The sequence below is a fragment of the Kazachstania africana genome, chromosome 10, assembly GCF_000304475.1.
Source record: "Kazachstania africana CBS 2517 chromosome 10, complete genome".
Classification (NCBI taxonomy): Eukaryota; Fungi; Ascomycota; class Saccharomycetes; order Saccharomycetales; family Saccharomycetaceae; genus Kazachstania; species Kazachstania africana.
This window is the reverse complement of record NC_018949.1, coordinates 461,472-480,707: the sequence shown is the minus strand read 5'-3', so window position 1 is coordinate 480,707 and position 19,236 is coordinate 461,472. Positions and strand designations below refer to the sequence as shown.

The window sequence follows — 19,236 nt, the reverse complement described above, 5'->3', positions numbered from 1 at the left end:
TTGCTCGAAGATCCTGTTCCGCAAGCGGGCTGGATAGATTTACTCATCGCAAGCAGCGAAAAAGAAAAAAATTTTACTATTACTCACATAATAAAATTCAATATTACAACTGTAAAGACTATATATATAGAGTATATTTGAGATTATATTAGATCCTACCATTAGATAGTAAGATACCGAGATTTTCAAATAGCATTGCTTCGTTATCCTTGTAAAATTGGGAGCGTCTAACGGTATCCTCGTTGTAGCCCTCGTCACCGGAAAGGACTTTCAAAGCATTCGATGAAGATTCCATGTATTCTCTTAGAACGAGAGCTGGGTCTTCAGATAATTTCTTGAAGAAGCCGTACTTGTTGGCGTTTAAATTTAGCTGTAATTGATAGTTGTTTATTTGTTTTTCCAAGTCTTGTAGTTTTGGATTCAACTCGGCTGTTAATTTATCTATTTCGGTTAATAGTGATCTGCCTTCTCTGCCTAGTTCATCGACAGGAGCCTTCGATTGCATGGCCAAATCAGGTACTTCGATATCGAAGACTAATTTGCCATACGTAGAGGCCTTATCGACTCTAATTGTATAATCTACCTTTATTGGTTTTATTGGTGAAATGTGTGAATTAATTAGAGGTGGAATTTCGGACAATTTTAAAGTAGTTGGTTTTTCATTTGCTGCTGGCAATAAACTGTTCAAGCCATCATTAACTTCCACTATCGTTCTTTCACCGTTCGTCATTGATTCGTGACCTTTTGATGTGGAATCATCGTTGATCAAAAGATGATTCAATAAGATGTACTTATACAAAGCATATACGGCATCAGGTAATGACCCTTGGGATTTACCAATAAGTAAGCTTAATTCTGGAGAGTATTGTAAGAAGGCTCCCGTGTAGCCCTTTGGTTGAATTGTAACGGTACATTCTACATTTTGTGAACCTGATCTCTTAATATCTAAACCATCGAATTCAACGGGATTTTTTGGGTCAAAATGCCATTCCACAGCATCATAAATGTTGCTTTCCTCATCCACAGCGTTATTGTCCTCTGACTTTGTATTTTGTTGCTGTGTTAATTCCGGTAGATGTAATGGTAATGTTAGACCCATTGGAGTCTGACTGACTGAAGAAGAGTCCACAGAACTTTCTTTCTGTTCCGCGTTCTCCTCTTTATCGCTTGTCTTCTTGAAATCCACGGCTATATCTTGGATAAACGAGCTGAACTTGGGTCTTGCAGCGTTGTCAGCAACAGCAGAATCTAGTAATCTACCCTCGACTCTCATAGTCCACGTGGCATTCGAAATGTCCCCATTTGGATCTTGCCATGGTTGATTCTCGGCAGTGTTTGAGATGAAAATACGTAAATAATTAACAGAATCCTTGTTGTAATGAGAGAAAGCTGTTTCAGAATGTTTTGAGTTATTCCATTGCGATACACTCTGGTAAAGATCAATCTTTTTCCTTGTCATATAAATATCCAGTTTCTTTTCAGCTTCCAACAGTTCTTGGTATGAGTTGAGTTCTGGAATCAAATCGGATAGATGGCTTGGTATGTACGAATCTGTTGGATGTGGTGTTTGAATGGGATTTGTCTGTTGCGCGTTGATAGTACCTTGCTGCGGTTTGACAGAACCTGCTGCAATAGATGCAGCATTCAAATTTGACCCTTTGGTCTTCATATTTGGCTTCGAAATACCGCCTTTAGACATTGTATACTACCTATATAGTCCTTATACTTCACGTCGTCAAAGTTTCAAAAAGAAGATGTTTATTTTTCATCAAAATTCATCTTTCCGTAAGGCATGAAAAAAATTATAAAAGGATGGAATCCAACATTGAAGTAGTGAAAAGCATGATATTTTATGTAGCTGATTAGTGACACTAATCAGGCCAAGATTGCAGGCCGTTACACGTTGGTGAGAGTTATACATTGCAAATGGATCTTACATACATAAGTAGTTTTTGAAAGACAAAGTTATTTTTATATGTACAAAATAGATAACAAGACTTTAGATTACATTCTAGTCTTTTGTTTGTTTCTGGCACGTCTTTCCCTCTTTTCTTTCATCTTTTGGTCGATGTTTGCCTGTTGGCCAGTCTTTCTCAATTCACGTTTCTTCTCCTTTTCGATTTCTCTTTGTTGTTCCTTGATGATTTCAAGTTCAGCATCTTTAGCGGACTTAATGATCTTTTGTAACTCTTGATTACGGAAATTGATATTCTTTCTTAAGATATCGGAGGTAACTAGAGTGCTGGCTTTCTTTTGAACTAAATCACGGGTGAAGTTGTCGTAGATTTCAACAGCAATGGCGATAATATCGTTCAAAGTTTTCAAATCTTTGGAATTGGTTGGAACATTGGCACGAATAACACAGCGTGGTTCAATGTTAGCATTCCATTGTTGCTCATCAACTGGTTTCTCGGATGGTAAATCTGTGAAGCTGATAAATTGTAGCAAATTTGTAGATTTAGCTAGTACTTCAGTTAATTTTCCTTTGGAGATGTAACCTGGAATGAAATCGTTCAATTGATTGATTTCAGACATGTAGGCGTATTCCTTAGGTAACTTTTCATTTTCAGAGGCGTAGGTTAATGAGAGGAAGAAGTTATCACGACGAACTTTAGTCATGAATGACTTGTTGACAATCGAAGTAATGAATTTAAAGTTAGATAGAACTTCCTTGGCATTGCCGTTAACATTGGCATTTTCATTTGCCACGTAGACACCATTTGGTTTGATAGAAATCTCCACATAATCATTCAATTCGTCGCCGTATTGCAGAGTTGGGAAACATAGACGAATGATATGTTCGGCTAAGATAGCAAGAGGGTTATGACGGCCTAAAAGGTGACACTTGATAGCAACACTTTCAATTGTAGAACGACCTGTAGCGAAAGAAGTGAACCATGTTTGTAAATGGGCATCCAGGTACGTTTTCCTGGTAGCAGTAGCAAACCCCACACGGGCAAAATTTAAATCATTTCTTAGAAACTCGTGGATGGAACCAAATAACTTACTAGCACGGCTAGAGTTTGTCATAGTACCATATTTGAAAGAAACGAAGATCAATACCATCATTCCGACGGCGAACGCTTCAAATTGCCAATTGTAAGCTCTAACTCTTTCGAAAAATGACATTGCCTTCTGTTCCTCGTAGGTCAAATTGAAGTAATCAGCATTCATATTACCAATTCTCTCAGCAAAACGGAACATAGGTTCCACAATATTAGATAAAGCAGACATGGCTGTTATACACACACTGGCTCTCTCAATTGGCTTTACCACCATTATTAAATGCAGCTGTCTCTTTTATTCGAAAAGTGAAAAATTGCCAAAATGCGCGAAATGATCAGACAGATTTGTTACCCGAAGACATCAGCAACTAGTGATGAGCAGTATATATACGGTTAACTAGATGGCTTCTATGGTTATCTGTTTACTATACAGTTGGTTATATGGGGGAGGTGAGTAGATTATCTTCTACGTTTTGTGCTGGATTCGTCGGCTGCGGAAGAGTCACCACCGGTCAAGATTTGAGACCTTACGAGCTCTCTGATGTAGTTTTCTAGTTCTTGTTCAGCATTATCGCCCTGGATGATCTCTTCCAATCTCTTTCTACGTTGTAATGATTCTTCGTCCAGAGGTTCCTCAGGCTCATTCTCCAAAGTGTAACGGATGCTGTCTTTGAACTGACCCAATTGTTCCTTGTCAATACCGAAACTATCTTGTTCGATAGGGATACCTGACTTCACTCTCATGTACTCAATCAGCTCAGGAAATTCACCGTCTTCTTCAAATACTTGTAATGCAGTCTTACCTTCGTTATTCACAAGGCTAAAATCGCCATTTAGTTCTTCGATAATAAGTCTTGCTGTGTTCACATCTTCACAGTGATGCAAAGGAGTATCACCATCTGCATCTCTAATATTGACATCACCATTGTATTCTGAGCATAGTTTGCGCAGTAGATCATGGTGTCCGTATGCTGCGGCAGCATGGACAGGTGTATATCCGTTTGGATCCTTAGTGTTTGCTGATAGGCTAGGGTTTTCATTTAAGAATTTCTCTACTAACTCTTGTCTGCCATCACTTGCGGCAACCCAGATATTCATGTTTGATGGTATATCGTTGTCTGTACTCTTATATATTGGATTTACTATATAGCATCTTTGAAAAGCTCATCGGATTTATTAATTAAAAAATTTTAATATTGAAGAAAAAGCGTACGAACATGACGGCAATACATAGGACAGTACTTAGTTCTTCCCACCTCGATGCGCTGGTACATATCATTATCTTATAAAATTTAAATATTCAGTTAATTTATAATTTTCTAGATTGTATAAAAGGAGAAATAATCATAAATATATATATAACAACTTAAATATTGTCCATATCCAAAGTTTGTAATATAAAAGGTTCATAAGTGGCATAAAATTCAATCGTGCTGCAACGTATATTGTTGTCTTCCCCAATATTCAGTACAGTAAGTATAATGCCATGATCACGCTAGGGCCTGAGCATACACCAGTCCAGAACAGGACATTGTTGAGGACGGGTCTTTTCTTGAAAAAACTAGTTGTGCTTACGAAGGTCATTGGTAGTTGAGACATTTGGAAAAGAAACAAATATGGCCTGAATTTTTTGAAAATGGAAATCATAGATAGTTCGTGGAATATTGAACTTAATATGAAGGTAAACATTGTAGCTTGAAGTTTATTTAACTTCCACTTTGATATTGATGCGTGATAAACGTGCCTTAACAAAAATTTGTGAACTGGAACATTCCAAATTCTAGAAAACTCTGCCCATGAAACGCAATTCCACCAGTCACCGTAAAAGTATCTGTCTGCGAAATATGTTAATTCAGCAACACAATTCAAAATAGCGTCCCATATCAAATAGAAAGTTAGCATGTAAAGTACCGTCATTGCTGGGAAGAAATCAACAATCAAACGCATGTAGTCAGCAAATTTTGCTAACCCACTTGGCCATTGATATTCTGATTCTATTAAATTCATGGCACGAACTGCAGGAGGCAAGATAAACACTTGAACATCAAGAATCATAATCAAAATTGTTCCAAAAATTGCTGCAAGCCGTTCGAAAACATACCCCCATCTTACCTTATTTGTTCTCGGATAATCGAATTGATAAACTAATACTGGAAATAAAGTATACATGAAATAGTTTTTTATTGTAATATTTTCGGGAAATTTGATTGTGTCGCTGGCTTGTGAAGCTAATTCGTATTCACAGAAGTTTTTACTCTTTTTCAATGTTTCTAAGACATCAGGCTTATCGATATCCCTATATTTTGCCAAAGCTCTCTTAGCATAATTTAATTCTTTAGTAATATTCCATAGATAACCATTAAAGAAAGCGAACGAATGCATTTTCATTAATAAAACCACTGAATGTAAAAAAAAGAAGATTCTGGTGATCCAATTCAGGTTAAGAACATGTCCAATAAGATACATGAAGAAAGGAACGTAGCCCAATTCAAAAATTGATACCAACCAGAACCCTACTTTGTGCCATGTGAAAAGATTTAATTTGCAGCCATAATGGACCAAAACTACAAAGTACGTGGCAAAATACATGACCATGTCAAGGAAAGCAACTGTTGGCAAACGTTGAAGCATGAATCTCAAAATTAATGCATCATTGAAAAGATCGTTATTATCCAAATAATTGTCGACCACACTTCTGATAGCTATTAAACCAATAATCATCCATAACATAACGTATACACCGGAAAAATTGGATACAAACTGTGTCTTGTATAGAGGATCGGTTCCACTAGTTGCCAAGACATCATCCACTTTTTCCTCAGTAGTTTTGGCCTTCAATTGTCTCTTTGATCTTTCCAAAGCCCTCATTTGTCTTTCCACGACGGGTCCGTTGAAGGAGGAAATGTATGGATGATTCAGCTGGCCATCGATAATGGTGGGTCTATTATCGAAATCGACATCACCAAAAAATGAAGTTATTGAATCATTTCTGTACCTAGATTTCTCTAAAATACTCAGATTTTTCAAGAAACTAATTAAAAGCTCATCACTAACTTGTTCCAATTTAGCAGGTTCGGCGCTTTCCTCCGTTTCCTCAGCTAGTTCATCCGTGGTAACACTAGCATAAATCGGTTTATCATACACTATCGAATGTCTCTTATGGTTATTGTTAGAGTTCAGGCGTTGAATCTGGATAAACTCCTCATCATTTAGCAGCTCTTTCTCAGTCATGACTATCTCCCAAACTTACTTGTGCCTTGTTCCCTGAAATATGATGATCTAATCTGTTATGTAAGATCCTTTCTCTGTATTGGGTGAGGTTCGTCGCAAATAATATTTTCAGCTTTCGAGAACCTGTTTCCTCCTATATTACTATCCCCGTTTCTCAATCCCAAATAGAGTAAATGCAGTAAAATGCTGAGCTTTAACTTGTGTGTATCAACTTCTACCTGAGAAACTCTTAAAAGACTATGGAATCAATCAGTTCTGTTGTCCAAACGTTCTCTACTCTGTGAAACGCTCCTATTTTACTCTTCCCTCTAAAGATGAGGGACCCTGGTAAACTTTTTACCTCTATGTTCTCTTGTCGGGTCGGCATCAGAAAAATTTAGAATGAAAAATTTCAAAATGATGTAGTGCATCGATGAGATGCACTAACTGAAAAAGTGTATACACTATTGATACAATGTCTCGTCCTGAAGAATTAGCACCACCGGAAATCTTCTACAATGATTCTGAGTCGAAGAAGTACACTTCCTCGACAAGAGTGCAGCATATTCAAGCCAAAATGACGCTTCGTGCATTAGAACTATTGAATATCCCAGATAACAGTTTTATACTTGATATTGGTTGCGGTTCAGGGTTGAGTGGTGAAATTCTCAGTGAAGAAGGTAATCACATCTGGTGTGGCCTTGATATTTCGCCCAGCATGTTGGCTACAGGGTTAACTAGAGATCTAGAAGGTGATTTGATGTTGCAAGATATGGGGCTGGGAATACCGTTCCGTGCTGGTACGTTTGATGCTGCCATTAGTATTAGTGCTATTCAGTGGCTTTGTAATGCTGATACTTCATATAACGATCCAAAGAGAAGACTTATGAGATTTTTTAATACACTCTTCGCTTCATTGAAGAAAGGTGGTAAGTTTGCTGCTCAATTTTATCCAAAGAATGACGATCAAATTGATCAAATTTTACAGACTGCAAAAGTGGCAGGTTTCAGTGGTGGTCTTGTGATCGATGATCCTGAATCTAAGAAAAATAAGAAATATTACCTTGTTTTGACGTCCGGTGCCCCAAGAGCAGGTGAAGAACAAGTCAATTTACATGGTGTTACCATGGATGCTCAGGAATCGGATGGTATTGCACGTAAGAGATTAAGAAAGGGCAAAGAAATGGAATCTTCCAAGAATTTTATTTTGAGGAAAAAGGAATTGATGAAAAGGCGTGGTAGACAAGTTGCTAAGGATTCTAAATTTACAGGTAGAAAGAGAAGACCAAGATTTTGATAGATTTTATTTGTATATATATATATATATATTATCTTTAAATAAACACGGCATTTGTAAAATATAGAAAGAATTCATACTGACTCTTTGGTTTATTTTCACTGTGGTAGAATTGTGACAAACTTTTCATTGGAGGCTTTACCCTTTCTTACTAAGTCAATCAATTCAGGAACATCTTCTAGACCGTTATTGCTGATAGTCACTGGCATATGTTGAATATCTCCTTCTACAATTCTTGGGATAATGAATTTGACAAACCTTATTATATCTTTTCTATAGCGTGGGTTGGCGGGGAAATTATAAGGACCCATGGTAATAGGAGTGCCTGTAACTAAATAAACAATAGTACCAATAATTTTAACATTTTCTCTTCTGTCTTCTGGTTTGATGTGTTCGATGTTTAAAAACACTAACTGCATGACCGTTGCCGGTAAATCATCACAGGCACATTTATAGACTTGTTGAATAGTTTGTTCATTTGATACAGCATCAATAAGATGTTGTATATTTTTGTATTTGGACTTAATCTTGGAAATAACGTCTGGATCATGGTAATCGAAGACTTCATCTGCACCAAAGTCTTTCAATTGTTTCTCGTATTTTTGTGACGCAACAACGATAATCTTGGAATAAGCATTCAATTTTTTAACCAGTTGAATCAAGATTTGTCCCACTGCAGTGGTACCACCCCAGATTAAAATTGGGAAATCGTGTTGTACTTCAGCCGGTTCCCATTCTAAATTGAGTTTAAATTCATGAGATACGATTGCTCCTGCAGTGGTTAGAGCCACTGGCATGGATACAGCGCCTTCAAAAGTCTTGACAGGACCGTAAGAAATATGCTCCTTCCCACTCAATTTCAAATTAGCAGGGGCCTTGTAACAAGTGGCTGAATCAACCAAACAATATTCAGCAAGGGCACCATTTTGTGGTCTTAAATTGGAGCATCCGTGGACAAATCCCATAACATAATCACCTACTTTGAACTCATCCTTTTCACCAATAATATTTGGGCCGAGTTTCAAAATCTGTCCCACCACCTCGCAACCCAAGATAGAACCTTCTGGACCTAACTTATAATCGATATGTTTCCATTCCGATGGATTTACAGCCACTGCTATCGCCTTGACCAACATAAAACCGTCGTCAACGAAGACTGGAATTGGTACGTCATCCCTTACCACCGCCTTACCATCTTGAAAGACAACCGCTTTCATATCATCGGGAAGTCCTGTTAAACTCTTTTTCCTGCTAACCTCCATTTTGTATTATTCGCTACAAACAGACAGTCTATTACTCTTTCAGAAACTAAAACGTATACGTTTATATAATGATTAGATGTGTGAAAAGTTGGGGCTTCTGTACCTGTAATAAGCAAATTGAAAATTCAATTTTCACACCTTAACTATGATTGCGTCTCATGTTAGTCTTCTCTTTTCATTTTTGCAAAAGGGGGGGTGTGTTCAAATTCGGCCGAAATATTACTTTCGGACGAACGTCTCTCATAAAATCTTTATATTGCGAGGAAAAGAGTTGATGGATAGGTCTGTATTGAAATATTGAGAAGAGCAATTAAAGTGATCATGCTTAGTGTGGTAGGTATAGGGAGGAGATGTTTCCAAACAGTATCAAAGGGGAAGAAAATGATACCTGTATATCCAGGTTTTGAACGTACGGTTAAGAATAGGAACGCGTTGCTATCACAGGTTTCGAAAGAAGATGTTGTGAGCAAATTGGATCCTCAAGGCTGGAGGCGAAAATTGCTGCATCCAGAAGAAGCAAGTAAGGGCAATTCCACCATGTTGAAAGTGGGAGATGTAGTGAAAATCATTTATGACAAGAATAAATGTTCTAATGAGAATTTTGTGGGATACATACTGTCAGTAGACAAAAAGGTAAACATTCAGGATAGCTCTTTACTTTTGAGGAATCAAATCTCAAATACATTCGTGGAATTACGCGTACCAATTTTCTCTCCCTTGGTGGAACGAATAGACGTCCTGAGGAAGACTGATGGGTTGAAAAAACGTAACAAGCACTACTATATTAGAGGAACCAAATTGGATGTGGGCAATTTGGAGACAAAATTAAGAAAACAACAACAACGTCATCACATATAGTGTTAATAATGAAATCATGTAAATAATCAGCGTAAATTGAATGTCTCCACTTTTTTTCACTTGTTCATATACTTTTAAACAGCATTGCGACAATGACACAAAACGTTTCAAGTTACCATATAAAAGAGTAGAAGCTGAATTTTCAAGGTTCGAGATTTTTGAGATGTTATAAGATCATTGTGAACTGATGAAAGTACTTATTATTTGTACCGTGATTGTAGGTGCATTACTGAATATAGTTTGTTGCGAACAATATCTGATAACGTTGAACTCAAACGATGAAAGTGCATTGGAGAAATTCATAAATACCACGACAACTTCATTAAAAGATTATATTGGATCTAGAATGGGTAGAACTTTGAAAATCGGGAAGTTTAAAGGTATTACAATGAATATTGCACATAACAAGAAGCAGAAAATTATGGAAAAATTGAAACAGAATCCATTGGTAGCAGATATTGTGCCAAATATCTTATTCAAAGCTTTTGAAAATGATGAATTGAATAATGAGCAAACGCAGGAATATGTTTCCCACGTTGTTCAATCAGAAGCTCCAAGGCATCTGGCAAGGATCTCGAGACGTGACAAATTACCTTACGATTTTACCAATGTGAGTAGCTATAAGAAAAGCTTTAATTATTATTACGGTAAAGAGCACAAGGGAGCAGATGTTAGGGCATATATCCTGGATAGTGGCGTATCGAGAAATTTGACTGATTTTGAAGGTAGGGTTGAATTTGGATTCGATTTTACCGGCGACGGTGAAGGTGATTCTAATGGACATGGTACTCATGTAGCAGGGTTGGTTGGTTCAAAGACGTACGGTGTTGCAAAGGGAGTAACTATGGTTGATGTAAAATGTTTGGATGAAATTGGGTTTGGCACTTTGATTACTGTCCTAAGTGCCATTGAATTTGCTGTCAATGATTGTCATGAGCATCCCGAAAAACGATGTGTTGCTAATTTAAGTCTTGGTTCTTTTAAAAATGCTATAATCAACAAGGCAATCCAAGCAGCCACGGAAGATGGTGTGGTGATGGTTGTTGCTGCTGGTAATTTCAACATAAATGCGTGTTGGACAAGCCCCGCTTCAGCAGAAGAAGCAATAACCGTTGGAGCATTTGATGATAGAATTGATACAATAGCTAAATTTAGTAACTGGGGACCTTGTGTAGATATCTACGCACCAGGAGTTGCAGTTGAATCGCTAGCCAATTTCCCCATGGTTAAAAATATTTCATATTCCGGAACATCAATGGCATCACCAATAGTTTGTGGGCAGGTTGCCATATTATTAGATAAAGGAATACCAAACGATGATATTAAGAGTACACTGATCAAGATGGCCACTGATGACGTTTTCCAGAAAAGAACTTTACTATTTAAACCAAATACACCTAATAGAGTATTATTTAATGGAATTGAAAAGGAAGATGACCAATATAAAGAGTATATTTATCCACAGGTAGATCTCGACATCTTGGTGGAAGAATTAAATAATTATTCCATTAAGAAGGATCACGGTGTATCAAGACGTATTTTGAATCTGAATAATGATGTTTCACTCCCGGTCAAGAACCTTAGTATCCGGAAAAGACACATGGAGCTAACAAAACGTATATAACGTCCATTACAATGTTTCATATTTACATACATAAACAAAATAGCTATAGATATCACAGACATCGAGATTACCGTTTTACAAATTAGCATTGACTTTATATATATATAGATGCGTTAGAAAGACTTATGATGCCAGCTTTGTAGACTTGAGCGGCTAGTTTTTTTCCCGTAGATATATAAAGAACAAAGTGCCAGAATGGAAGAGAAAAATATCCGCTGAAAGAGTACCTTCTGGTTCATATAGAAGCAACTGATTTCATCTATTCGGAAGTTCGTTGACAATTCAGTTGGGTGAGAATAGTGAATTGAAACTAAAGTTCCAACAAGTTTACATAGAATGAGAGGGATAATACTGGAACAACAAGACGACATTGACAGGTCCAAATTGAGAAGAGACAAGTACTGAGCACATCAAGAGAAGAAGCATTAAGAAGTAGTACTACTGAGAAACACTGTGAGACTAGCTGTTGCTTCTGTCAGGCCTTCGTTTCCATTGTGTGCCCATCGTTTGTAACGCTGCAAAGCTTTGTTTCCCCAGTGACAAAAATTTAACGACTTCGCCTTTTCTGATGATTTACAGTTTGCTCAACGATTTTTTTTGTTCTTTGGCTTTCAATGAACACGAAAGTGGATTTTGTGAATGTGAATTTTTTACGTTTGATTTTGAAAATTTCACAGTCTCGAACTGGTGGTTCAACTTTGTTGAATATAAATAAATTCGAGTTTCTCGAGCGTTACAAAGGACTGCGTGTGCTGTACTCAAATATATCATCAATCGTCACTATTGTCCTTTTTACCGATCCCTTTCAAGAATTTCATTCAATAACTGGGTAAAAGTTTTCTGTTGGGATTGCGAATGCTAAATTATTGAAAACCTTTATATTTACCATATCGAAATAACTTGTCATTATTACCAAGTTTCCCATTCAGAAGTCTCAAAGTGACAAAAGCTGATATTTTTCTATTTTTTTCCTATTTATAAGAGATAATAAAGGTGATCACACAAAAGAGATTAGTTCAACAATTCACAAAAATATTCTCTCTATCACGCATTAATAGATTTCTTTTATTGAATTCGAGGAGAAATTTAAGCTATATAAACCCATTCTATCGTTCAACTTTCAACTATTTACACACAACAAGAATAAGAGCAAAAATGAGTGACGAAAATTTATTCGATGAAAATACTTCAAAAGAACAGTACGAAATCACTGATTATTCAAAGAAACATAAAATCTTACCCAGTCATTTCATCGGTTTGAATACAGTTGAAACCACTGAAGAATCTTCTTTAAAACATTTTGTGAAATCTCACGGTGGCCATACCGTTATCTCCAAAATTTTAGTTGCTAATAATGGTATTGCTGCAGTTAAAGAAATTAGATCCATTAGAAAGTGGTCTTACGAAACCTTCGGTAATGATAGAACTGTACAATTCGTCGCAATGGCCACTCCTGAAGATATCGAAGCCAATGCAGAATATATTCGTATGGCTGATCAATATATCGAAGTTCCCGGAGGCACAAATAATAACAATTACGCTAACGTCGATCTTATAGTAGAAATTGCTGAAAGAGCTGACGTTGACGCTGTCTGGGCTGGTTGGGGTCATGCTTCTGAAAATCCTCTGTTACCAGAAAAGTTAGCTAATTCAAAGAGAAAAATTATTTTCATTGGTCCTCCTGGAAATGCAATGAGATCTCTTGGTGACAAAATTTCATCTACAATTGTGGCGCAACATGCTCGTGTGCCATGTATACCTTGGTCTGGTACCGGTGTCGATACGGTTCATGTAGATAAAGATTCTGGCTTAGTTTCTGTTGATGATGATATTTATGATAAAGGTTGTTGCCATTCTCCTGAAGAAGGTTTAGCAATCGCCAAGAAAATTGGCTTCCCTGTAATGGTCAAGGCCTCCGAAGGTGGTGGTGGTAAAGGTATCAGGCAAGTTGAACGTGAAGAAGATTTCATTCAATTATATCAACAAGCTGCAAACGAAATCCCGGGATCTCCAATCTTTATAATGAAGTTAGCAGGTAAAGCACGCCATTTAGAGGTTCAATTACTTGCTGATCAATATGGTACAAACATTTCTCTATTTGGACGTGATTGTTCAGTTCAAAGACGTCATCAAAAAATTATAGAAGAAGCTCCAGTTACTATAGCTGAACCAACTACTTTCAATGAAATGGAAAAAGCTGCTGTAAGATTGGGTAAATTAGTTGGCTATGTATCGGCAGGTACCGTAGAGTATTTATATTCAAGTGAAGATAAAAAATTCTATTTCTTAGAATTAAATCCAAGATTACAAGTTGAACATCCAACTACAGAAATGGTTACTGGTGTAAACTTGCCTGCTGCACAATTACAAATTGCCATGGGTGTTCCAATGCATAGAATTAGTGATATCAGAGTTTTTTATGGTATGAATCCACATTCTGCAACAGAAATCGACTTTGAATTCAAAACAGAAGAGTCCTTACAAACACAAAGAAGACCTGTTCCAAAAGGTCACTGCACAGCTTGCCGTATTACTTCTGAAGATCCAAATGAAGGTTTCAAACCGTCTGGAGGTCAATTACATGAATTAAACTTCCGTTCCTCTTCCAACGTCTGGGGTTACTTCTCCGTTGGTAATAATGGTGGTATCCATTCATTTTCTGATTCACAATTTGGTCACATTTTTGCATTTGGTGAGAATAGACAAGCATCTAGGAAACATATGGTTGTTGCGCTAAAAGAATTATCTATCAGAGGTGACTTTAGAACCACTGTTGAATACTTAATTAAGCTTTTAGAAACCGAAGATTTTGAAGACAACACTATAACGACCGGATGGTTAGATGATCTTATTGTACATAAGATGACTGCTGAAAAGCCTGATCCAGCAATTGCTGTCATTTGTGGTGCCGCCACAAAAGCTTTCATTGCTTCAGAAAATGCTCGGAAAGAGTATATCGCTTTCTTAAAGAGGGGCCAGGTTCCGTCGAGAGACAAATTACAAACTATGTTCCTGGTAGAATTTATACATGAAGGTAAAAGATACAAATTCACTGTAGCAAAATCTGCGGACGATCGCTACACTCTATTTATTAACGGTTCCAAATGTGAAGTACGTGCCCATAAACTTTCTGATGGTGGCTTATTAATTGCAATTGGAGGCAAATCACATACTATATACTGGAAAGAAGAATCTCAAGCTACAAGATTATCTGTTGACCAAAAAACCACGTTGCTTGAAGTTGAAAATGATCCAACTGAATTACGTACGCCATCACCCGGTAAGTTAGTAAAATTCCTCGTTGAAAATGGTGACCATATCAATGCTGGTCAAGCTTATGCCGAAATTGAGGTTATGAAAATGCAAATGCCTTTGATTGCACAGGAAAGTGGTATAATTCAATTACTTAAACAACCAGGTTCCACAATTGCTGCTGGTGATATTATCGCAATTTTAACCTTAGATGATCCTTCAAAGGTAAAACATGCTCTACCATTCGAAGGTATGCTACCGGATTATGGGGCGCCAATGGTTGAAGGTACGAAGCCTGCTTTTAAATTCAAGTCTCTTGTCACTACATTAGAAAATATATTAAAGGGCTATGATAACCAAGTTATTATGAACGCATCTTTACAACAGTTAATTGAGGTTTTGAGAGATCCTGAATTACCATATTCAGAATGGAGATTCCATGTTTCTGCGTTGCACGCTAGATTACCCCATGATTTAAATGAGCAGTTAGAAGACTTAGTCAGTCGCTCAATAAAACGTGGGGCTGTCTTCCCAGCAAAACAAATTCAAAAGATTTTAGAAACTACCGTAAAGAGCCCCGGTGTCGATCCTTTATTAGCTACTACAATTAGTCCTTTATTGGACATTGCTAAACGTTACAGCAATGGTCTAGAAGCTCATGAACATTCAGTATTTGTTAACTTTCTAGAAGAATATTCTAATGTTGAAAAACTCTTTAGTGGCCATAATGTCCGTCAAGAAAATGTGATCTTGAAATTACGTGATGAAAATATTGACAATTTAGACAAGGTGGTTTTGATTGTTTTATCCCATGCAAAAGTTTCCGCAAAAAATAATTTAATTTCAGCCATACTCAAACATTACCAACCATTATGTAAAGTGTCCTCGAAAGTAGCCTCAATATTTTCTGCTCCGCTGGAACACATTGTGGAACTAGAATCCAAGTCATCTGCTAAGGTTGCCTTACAAGCTAGAGAAATTCTCATCCAAGGTGCCTTACCATCTGTAAAAGAAAGAACTGAACAAATCGAACATATTTTGAGGTCATCTGTTACAAATACATCATACGGTGATTCCAGTTTAAAACGCACCGAACCAGCTCAAGAAATATTGAAGGATTTAATAGATTCTAATTACGTTGTTTTCGACGTCCTTCTTCAATTCTTGATACATCCTGACCCATTGGTAGCAGCAGCTGCTGCTCAGGTCTATGTTCGTCGTGCATATAGGGCATACACTGTTGGTGATGTTTTCACACACAATATCGACTCCTTATCTACCTCTAATCCATTAATTGAATGGAAATTCCAACTTCCTTCTGCGGCATTTTCCTCAATTCCACAAGTTAGAACCAAAATGGGCGTAAATAGAGCCATGTCCGTTTCTGATTTATCCTACGTAGTCGATAGTGAGCATTCTCCTTTAAGAACTGGTATTTTATTATCGGTCAACCATTTAGACGATGTCGATAGTGATTTATCTCAGGCATTAGAAGTCATTCCTGAACACACAACTTCAAGCGGACCTACTCCAGACAGATCCGGTAACTCTTCCACTTTGAGTAATATATGTAACGTGTTTGTCGCTTCCACAGAGGGATTTGAATCTGAAGAAATCATCTTAAGAAGATTGAATGAAATTTTGAAAGTTAACAAACAATATTTGGTAAACTCTGCTATTCGTCGTATTACCTTTATGTTTGGGTTCGAAGATGGTACTTATCCAAAATACTACACATTTACTGGCCCAAATTATGATGAAAATGAAACTATCCGTCACATTGAACCTGCAAGTGCATTCCAATTAGAATTGGGAAGAATGTCTAACTTCAGTATCAGACCTATTTTCACCGAGAATAGAAACATTCACGTTTACGAAGCTGTTAGTAAAACCTCACCATTAGATAAGAGATTTTTCACAAGAGGTATTATTCGTACTGGTCGTATTAGAAATGATATATCCATCCAAGAGTACCTGACTTCTGAAGCTAATAGGTTGATGAGTGATATTTTAGATAACTTAGAAATCATTGATACGTCAAGTTCCGACTTGAACCATATCTTTATCAATTTTTCTGCTGTTTTCGATGTGTCTCCTGAAGACGTTGAAGCTGCTTTTGGTGGATTTTTAGAAAGATTTGGTAAGAGGCTCTTAAGACTTCGTATCTCTTCTGCTGAAATCCGTATAATAATTCAAGATCCAAAAACTGGCGTACCTGTTCCATTAAGAGCATTGATCAACAATGTTTCTGGATACGTTGTAAAGTCAGAATTATACACCGAAGTTAAAAATGCTAATGGAGAATGGGTTTTCAAATCTTTGGGGAAGCCTGGATCGATGCATCTAAGACCAATCGCAACTCCTTATCCTGTGAAGGAATGGTTGCAACCAAAACGTTACAAAGCACACCTAATGGGTACCACTTATGTCTATGATTTCCCTGATCTATTCCATCAAGCTGCAATCACTACATGGGACAACTACACTGAAAAATTAGGAGATGACAAGACATCTGCCCGTGATAGAAACGATTTCTTTATTTCAAATGAATTAATCGAGGATGAAAATGGAGAGCTCACTGAAGTTGAAAGAGAAGCTGGTGCTAATTCAATAGGTATGGTCGCCTTTAAAGTAACTATGAAGACACCAGAATATCCGAGAGGCCGTCAATTTGTTATTGTCGCAAATGATATAACTTTCAAAATTGGTTCATTTGGCCCACAGGAAGATGAATTCTTCAATAAGGTTACTGAATATGCCAGAAAACGTGGTATCCCAAGAATTTATTTAGCAGCCAATTCTGGTGCAAGGATTGGTATTGCTGAAGAACTGGTCCCACTATTCCAAGTTGCATGGAGAGATGAAACAAACCCATCCAAGGGTTTCGAATATCTATATTTAACTTCGGAGGGTATGAATTCCTTGAATAGCTATGGAAAAGAAAACTCTGTCATTACTGAACGTATTGTTGAAAATGGCCAAGAAAGATTCGTTATAAAAACGATTATTGGTGCAGATGATGGGTTAGGTGTAGAATGTTTGAGAGGTTCTGGTTTGATTGCAGGTGCTACGTCTAGAGCATACCAAGATATATTTACAATAACTTTAGTCACTTGTAGATCTGTTGGTATTGGTGCCTACTTGGTTAGATTGGGTCAAAGAGCCATTCAAGTTGAGGGTCAACCTATTATTTTGACAGGTGCCCCGGCCATTAACAAGGTGCTGGGTAGAGAAGTTTATACTTCCAACTTACAATTAGGTGGCACTCAAATCATGTACAATAATGGTGTTTCCCATCTAACTGCTGCAGATGATTTAGCTGCCGTGGAACAAATTGTCAGATGGCTATCTTACATTCCTGCCAAACGTGACATGCCGGTTCCTATTTTAGAAACCGAGGATAAATGGGACAGATCGGTTGATTTTATTCCAAGGGCAAATGAACAATATGATGTTAGATGGATGTTAGAAGGCCGTGAAACAGAAGAGGGCTTCGAATATGGTTTATTTGATAAAGGTTCATTCTTCGAAACCTTATCCGGATGGGCTAAGGGTGTTGTTGTTGGTAGGGCAAGATTAGGAGGTATACCACTAGGTGTCATTGCTGTCGAAACGAGAACAGTTGAGAATTTGATCCCAGCGGATCCCGCAAATCCAAACTCTACAGAAACATTGATCCAAGAGGCTGGTCAAGTTTGGTACCCAAATTCTGCATTTAAGACAGCGCAAGCAATTAAGGACTTCAATCATGGTGAACAACTTCCATTGATGATTTTGGCCAATTGGAGAGGTTTCTCCGGTGGTCAGCGTGATATGTACAATGAAGTTTTGAAATATGGTTCATTTATTGTCGATGCTTTGGTTGATTACAAACAACCTGTAATAATTTACATCCCACCTACTGGTGAACTAAGAGGTGGTTCATGGGTTGTTGTTGACCCAACCATTAATCCAGATCAAATGGAAATGTATGCGGATGTTGACTCACGTGCTGGTGTTCTTGAACCAGAAGGTATGGTCGGTATTAAATACCGCAGAGAAAAACTGTTAAATACCATGTCAAGATTAGATGATAAATACAGAGCATTGAAGGAACAACTATCCAATAGGCAACTAACTAGTGAGGAACATCAACAAATCTCTATCAAGTTAGCAGAACGTGAAAAACATCTATTACCAATATACAGTCAAATCAGCGTACAATTCGCAGATTTACATGACAGATCTACACGTATGGCCAAGAAAGGAGTCATCTCCAAGGAATTACAATGGGCTGAATCTCGTAAATACTTCTTCTGGAGATTAAGAAGAAAACTTGATGAAGAATATCTGATCAGAAGATTGGATTCAGTTTTACCAACATCTAGTAGATTAGAGAAGATAGCTAGATTGAGATCATGGCTCCCGGCCCATATTGAAAATGATAACGATCAACATGTTTCTAAATGGATAGAAGAAAACTTCCAGACGATTGATGACAAATTGAAGTCATTGAAATTAGAATCATTTGCCCAAGGATTAGCCAAATCTATCAGAAACGATCATGATAATGCAATTAACGGTTTGTCAGAAGTTTTAAAGATGCTATCTGCTGAAGACAAGAAAAAAATCTTAGAAAGTCTACACTAGCGGCATAGCTTTTATTATATGTACATATTATACAACACGAATTATAAAAGATGTTAATTTTTAATGAATACGTATTTCAACAGAATACAGAATTCATTT

General features: G+C 37.2%; 9 protein-coding genes across 9 annotated transcripts; 4 read left to right on the top strand and 5 right to left on the bottom strand.

Annotated features, from left to right (window-relative positions):
- Nucleotides 1-148: 148 nt before the first annotated feature.
- Nucleotides 149-1,669, bottom strand: RSC6 (Rsc6p; the record flags this gene model as incomplete). Its single annotated transcript, XM_003959402.1, has 1 exon — nucleotides 149-1,669. The coding sequence occupies one exon, from the start codon at nucleotides 1,667-1,669 to the stop codon at nucleotides 149-151; it is 1,521 nt and encodes a 506-aa protein (XP_003959451.1).
- A 335-nt stretch (nucleotides 1,670-2,004) lies between these two features.
- KAFR0J02510 (uncharacterized protein) lies at nucleotides 2,005-3,279 on the bottom strand (the record flags this gene model as incomplete). The annotated part of the gene is made up of 1 exon (XM_003959401.1): nucleotides 2,005-3,279. The coding sequence occupies one exon, from the start codon at nucleotides 3,277-3,279 to the stop codon at nucleotides 2,005-2,007; it is 1,275 nt and encodes a 424-aa protein (XP_003959450.1).
- A 185-nt stretch (nucleotides 3,280-3,464) lies between these two features.
- KAFR0J02500 (uncharacterized protein) lies at nucleotides 3,465-4,103 on the bottom strand (the record flags this gene model as incomplete). Its single annotated transcript, XM_003959400.1, has 1 exon — nucleotides 3,465-4,103. One exon carries the CDS (start codon nucleotides 4,101-4,103, stop codon nucleotides 3,465-3,467), a length of 639 nt encoding a protein of 212 aa, XP_003959449.1.
- Nucleotides 4,104-4,469: 366 nt separating this feature from the next.
- On the bottom strand, nucleotides 4,470-6,236 carry ARE1 (sterol acyltransferase; the record flags this gene model as incomplete). The annotated part of the gene is made up of 1 exon (XM_003959399.1): nucleotides 4,470-6,236. One exon carries the CDS (start codon nucleotides 6,234-6,236, stop codon nucleotides 4,470-4,472), a length of 1,767 nt encoding a protein of 588 aa, XP_003959448.1.
- Nucleotides 6,237-6,690: 454 nt separating this feature from the next.
- Nucleotides 6,691-7,512, top strand: BUD23 (18S rRNA (guanine1575-N7)-methyltransferase; the record flags this gene model as incomplete). Its single annotated transcript, XM_003959398.1, has 1 exon — nucleotides 6,691-7,512. The coding sequence occupies one exon, from the start codon at nucleotides 6,691-6,693 to the stop codon at nucleotides 7,510-7,512; it is 822 nt and encodes a 273-aa protein (XP_003959447.1).
- Nucleotides 7,513-7,610: 98 nt separating this feature from the next.
- KAFR0J02470 (zinc-binding alcohol dehydrogenase family protein) lies at nucleotides 7,611-8,774 on the bottom strand (the record flags this gene model as incomplete). The annotated part of the gene is made up of 1 exon (XM_003959397.1): nucleotides 7,611-8,774. One exon carries the CDS (start codon nucleotides 8,772-8,774, stop codon nucleotides 7,611-7,613), a length of 1,164 nt encoding a protein of 387 aa, XP_003959446.1.
- A 321-nt stretch (nucleotides 8,775-9,095) lies between these two features.
- Nucleotides 9,096-9,632, top strand: IMG1 (mitochondrial 54S ribosomal protein bL19m; the record flags this gene model as incomplete). The annotated part of the gene is made up of 1 exon (XM_003959396.1): nucleotides 9,096-9,632. One exon carries the CDS (start codon nucleotides 9,096-9,098, stop codon nucleotides 9,630-9,632), a length of 537 nt encoding a protein of 178 aa, XP_003959445.1.
- Nucleotides 9,633-9,819: 187 nt separating this feature from the next.
- On the top strand, nucleotides 9,820-11,256 carry RRT12 (Rrt12p; the record flags this gene model as incomplete). The annotated part of the gene is made up of 1 exon (XM_003959395.1): nucleotides 9,820-11,256. The coding sequence occupies one exon, from the start codon at nucleotides 9,820-9,822 to the stop codon at nucleotides 11,254-11,256; it is 1,437 nt and encodes a 478-aa protein (XP_003959444.1).
- Nucleotides 11,257-12,411: 1,155 nt separating this feature from the next.
- On the top strand, nucleotides 12,412-19,137 carry KAFR0J02440 (uncharacterized protein; the record flags this gene model as incomplete). The annotated part of the gene is made up of 1 exon (XM_003959394.1): nucleotides 12,412-19,137. One exon carries the CDS (start codon nucleotides 12,412-12,414, stop codon nucleotides 19,135-19,137), a length of 6,726 nt encoding a protein of 2,241 aa, XP_003959443.1.
- Nucleotides 19,138-19,236: the final 99 nt, after the last annotated feature.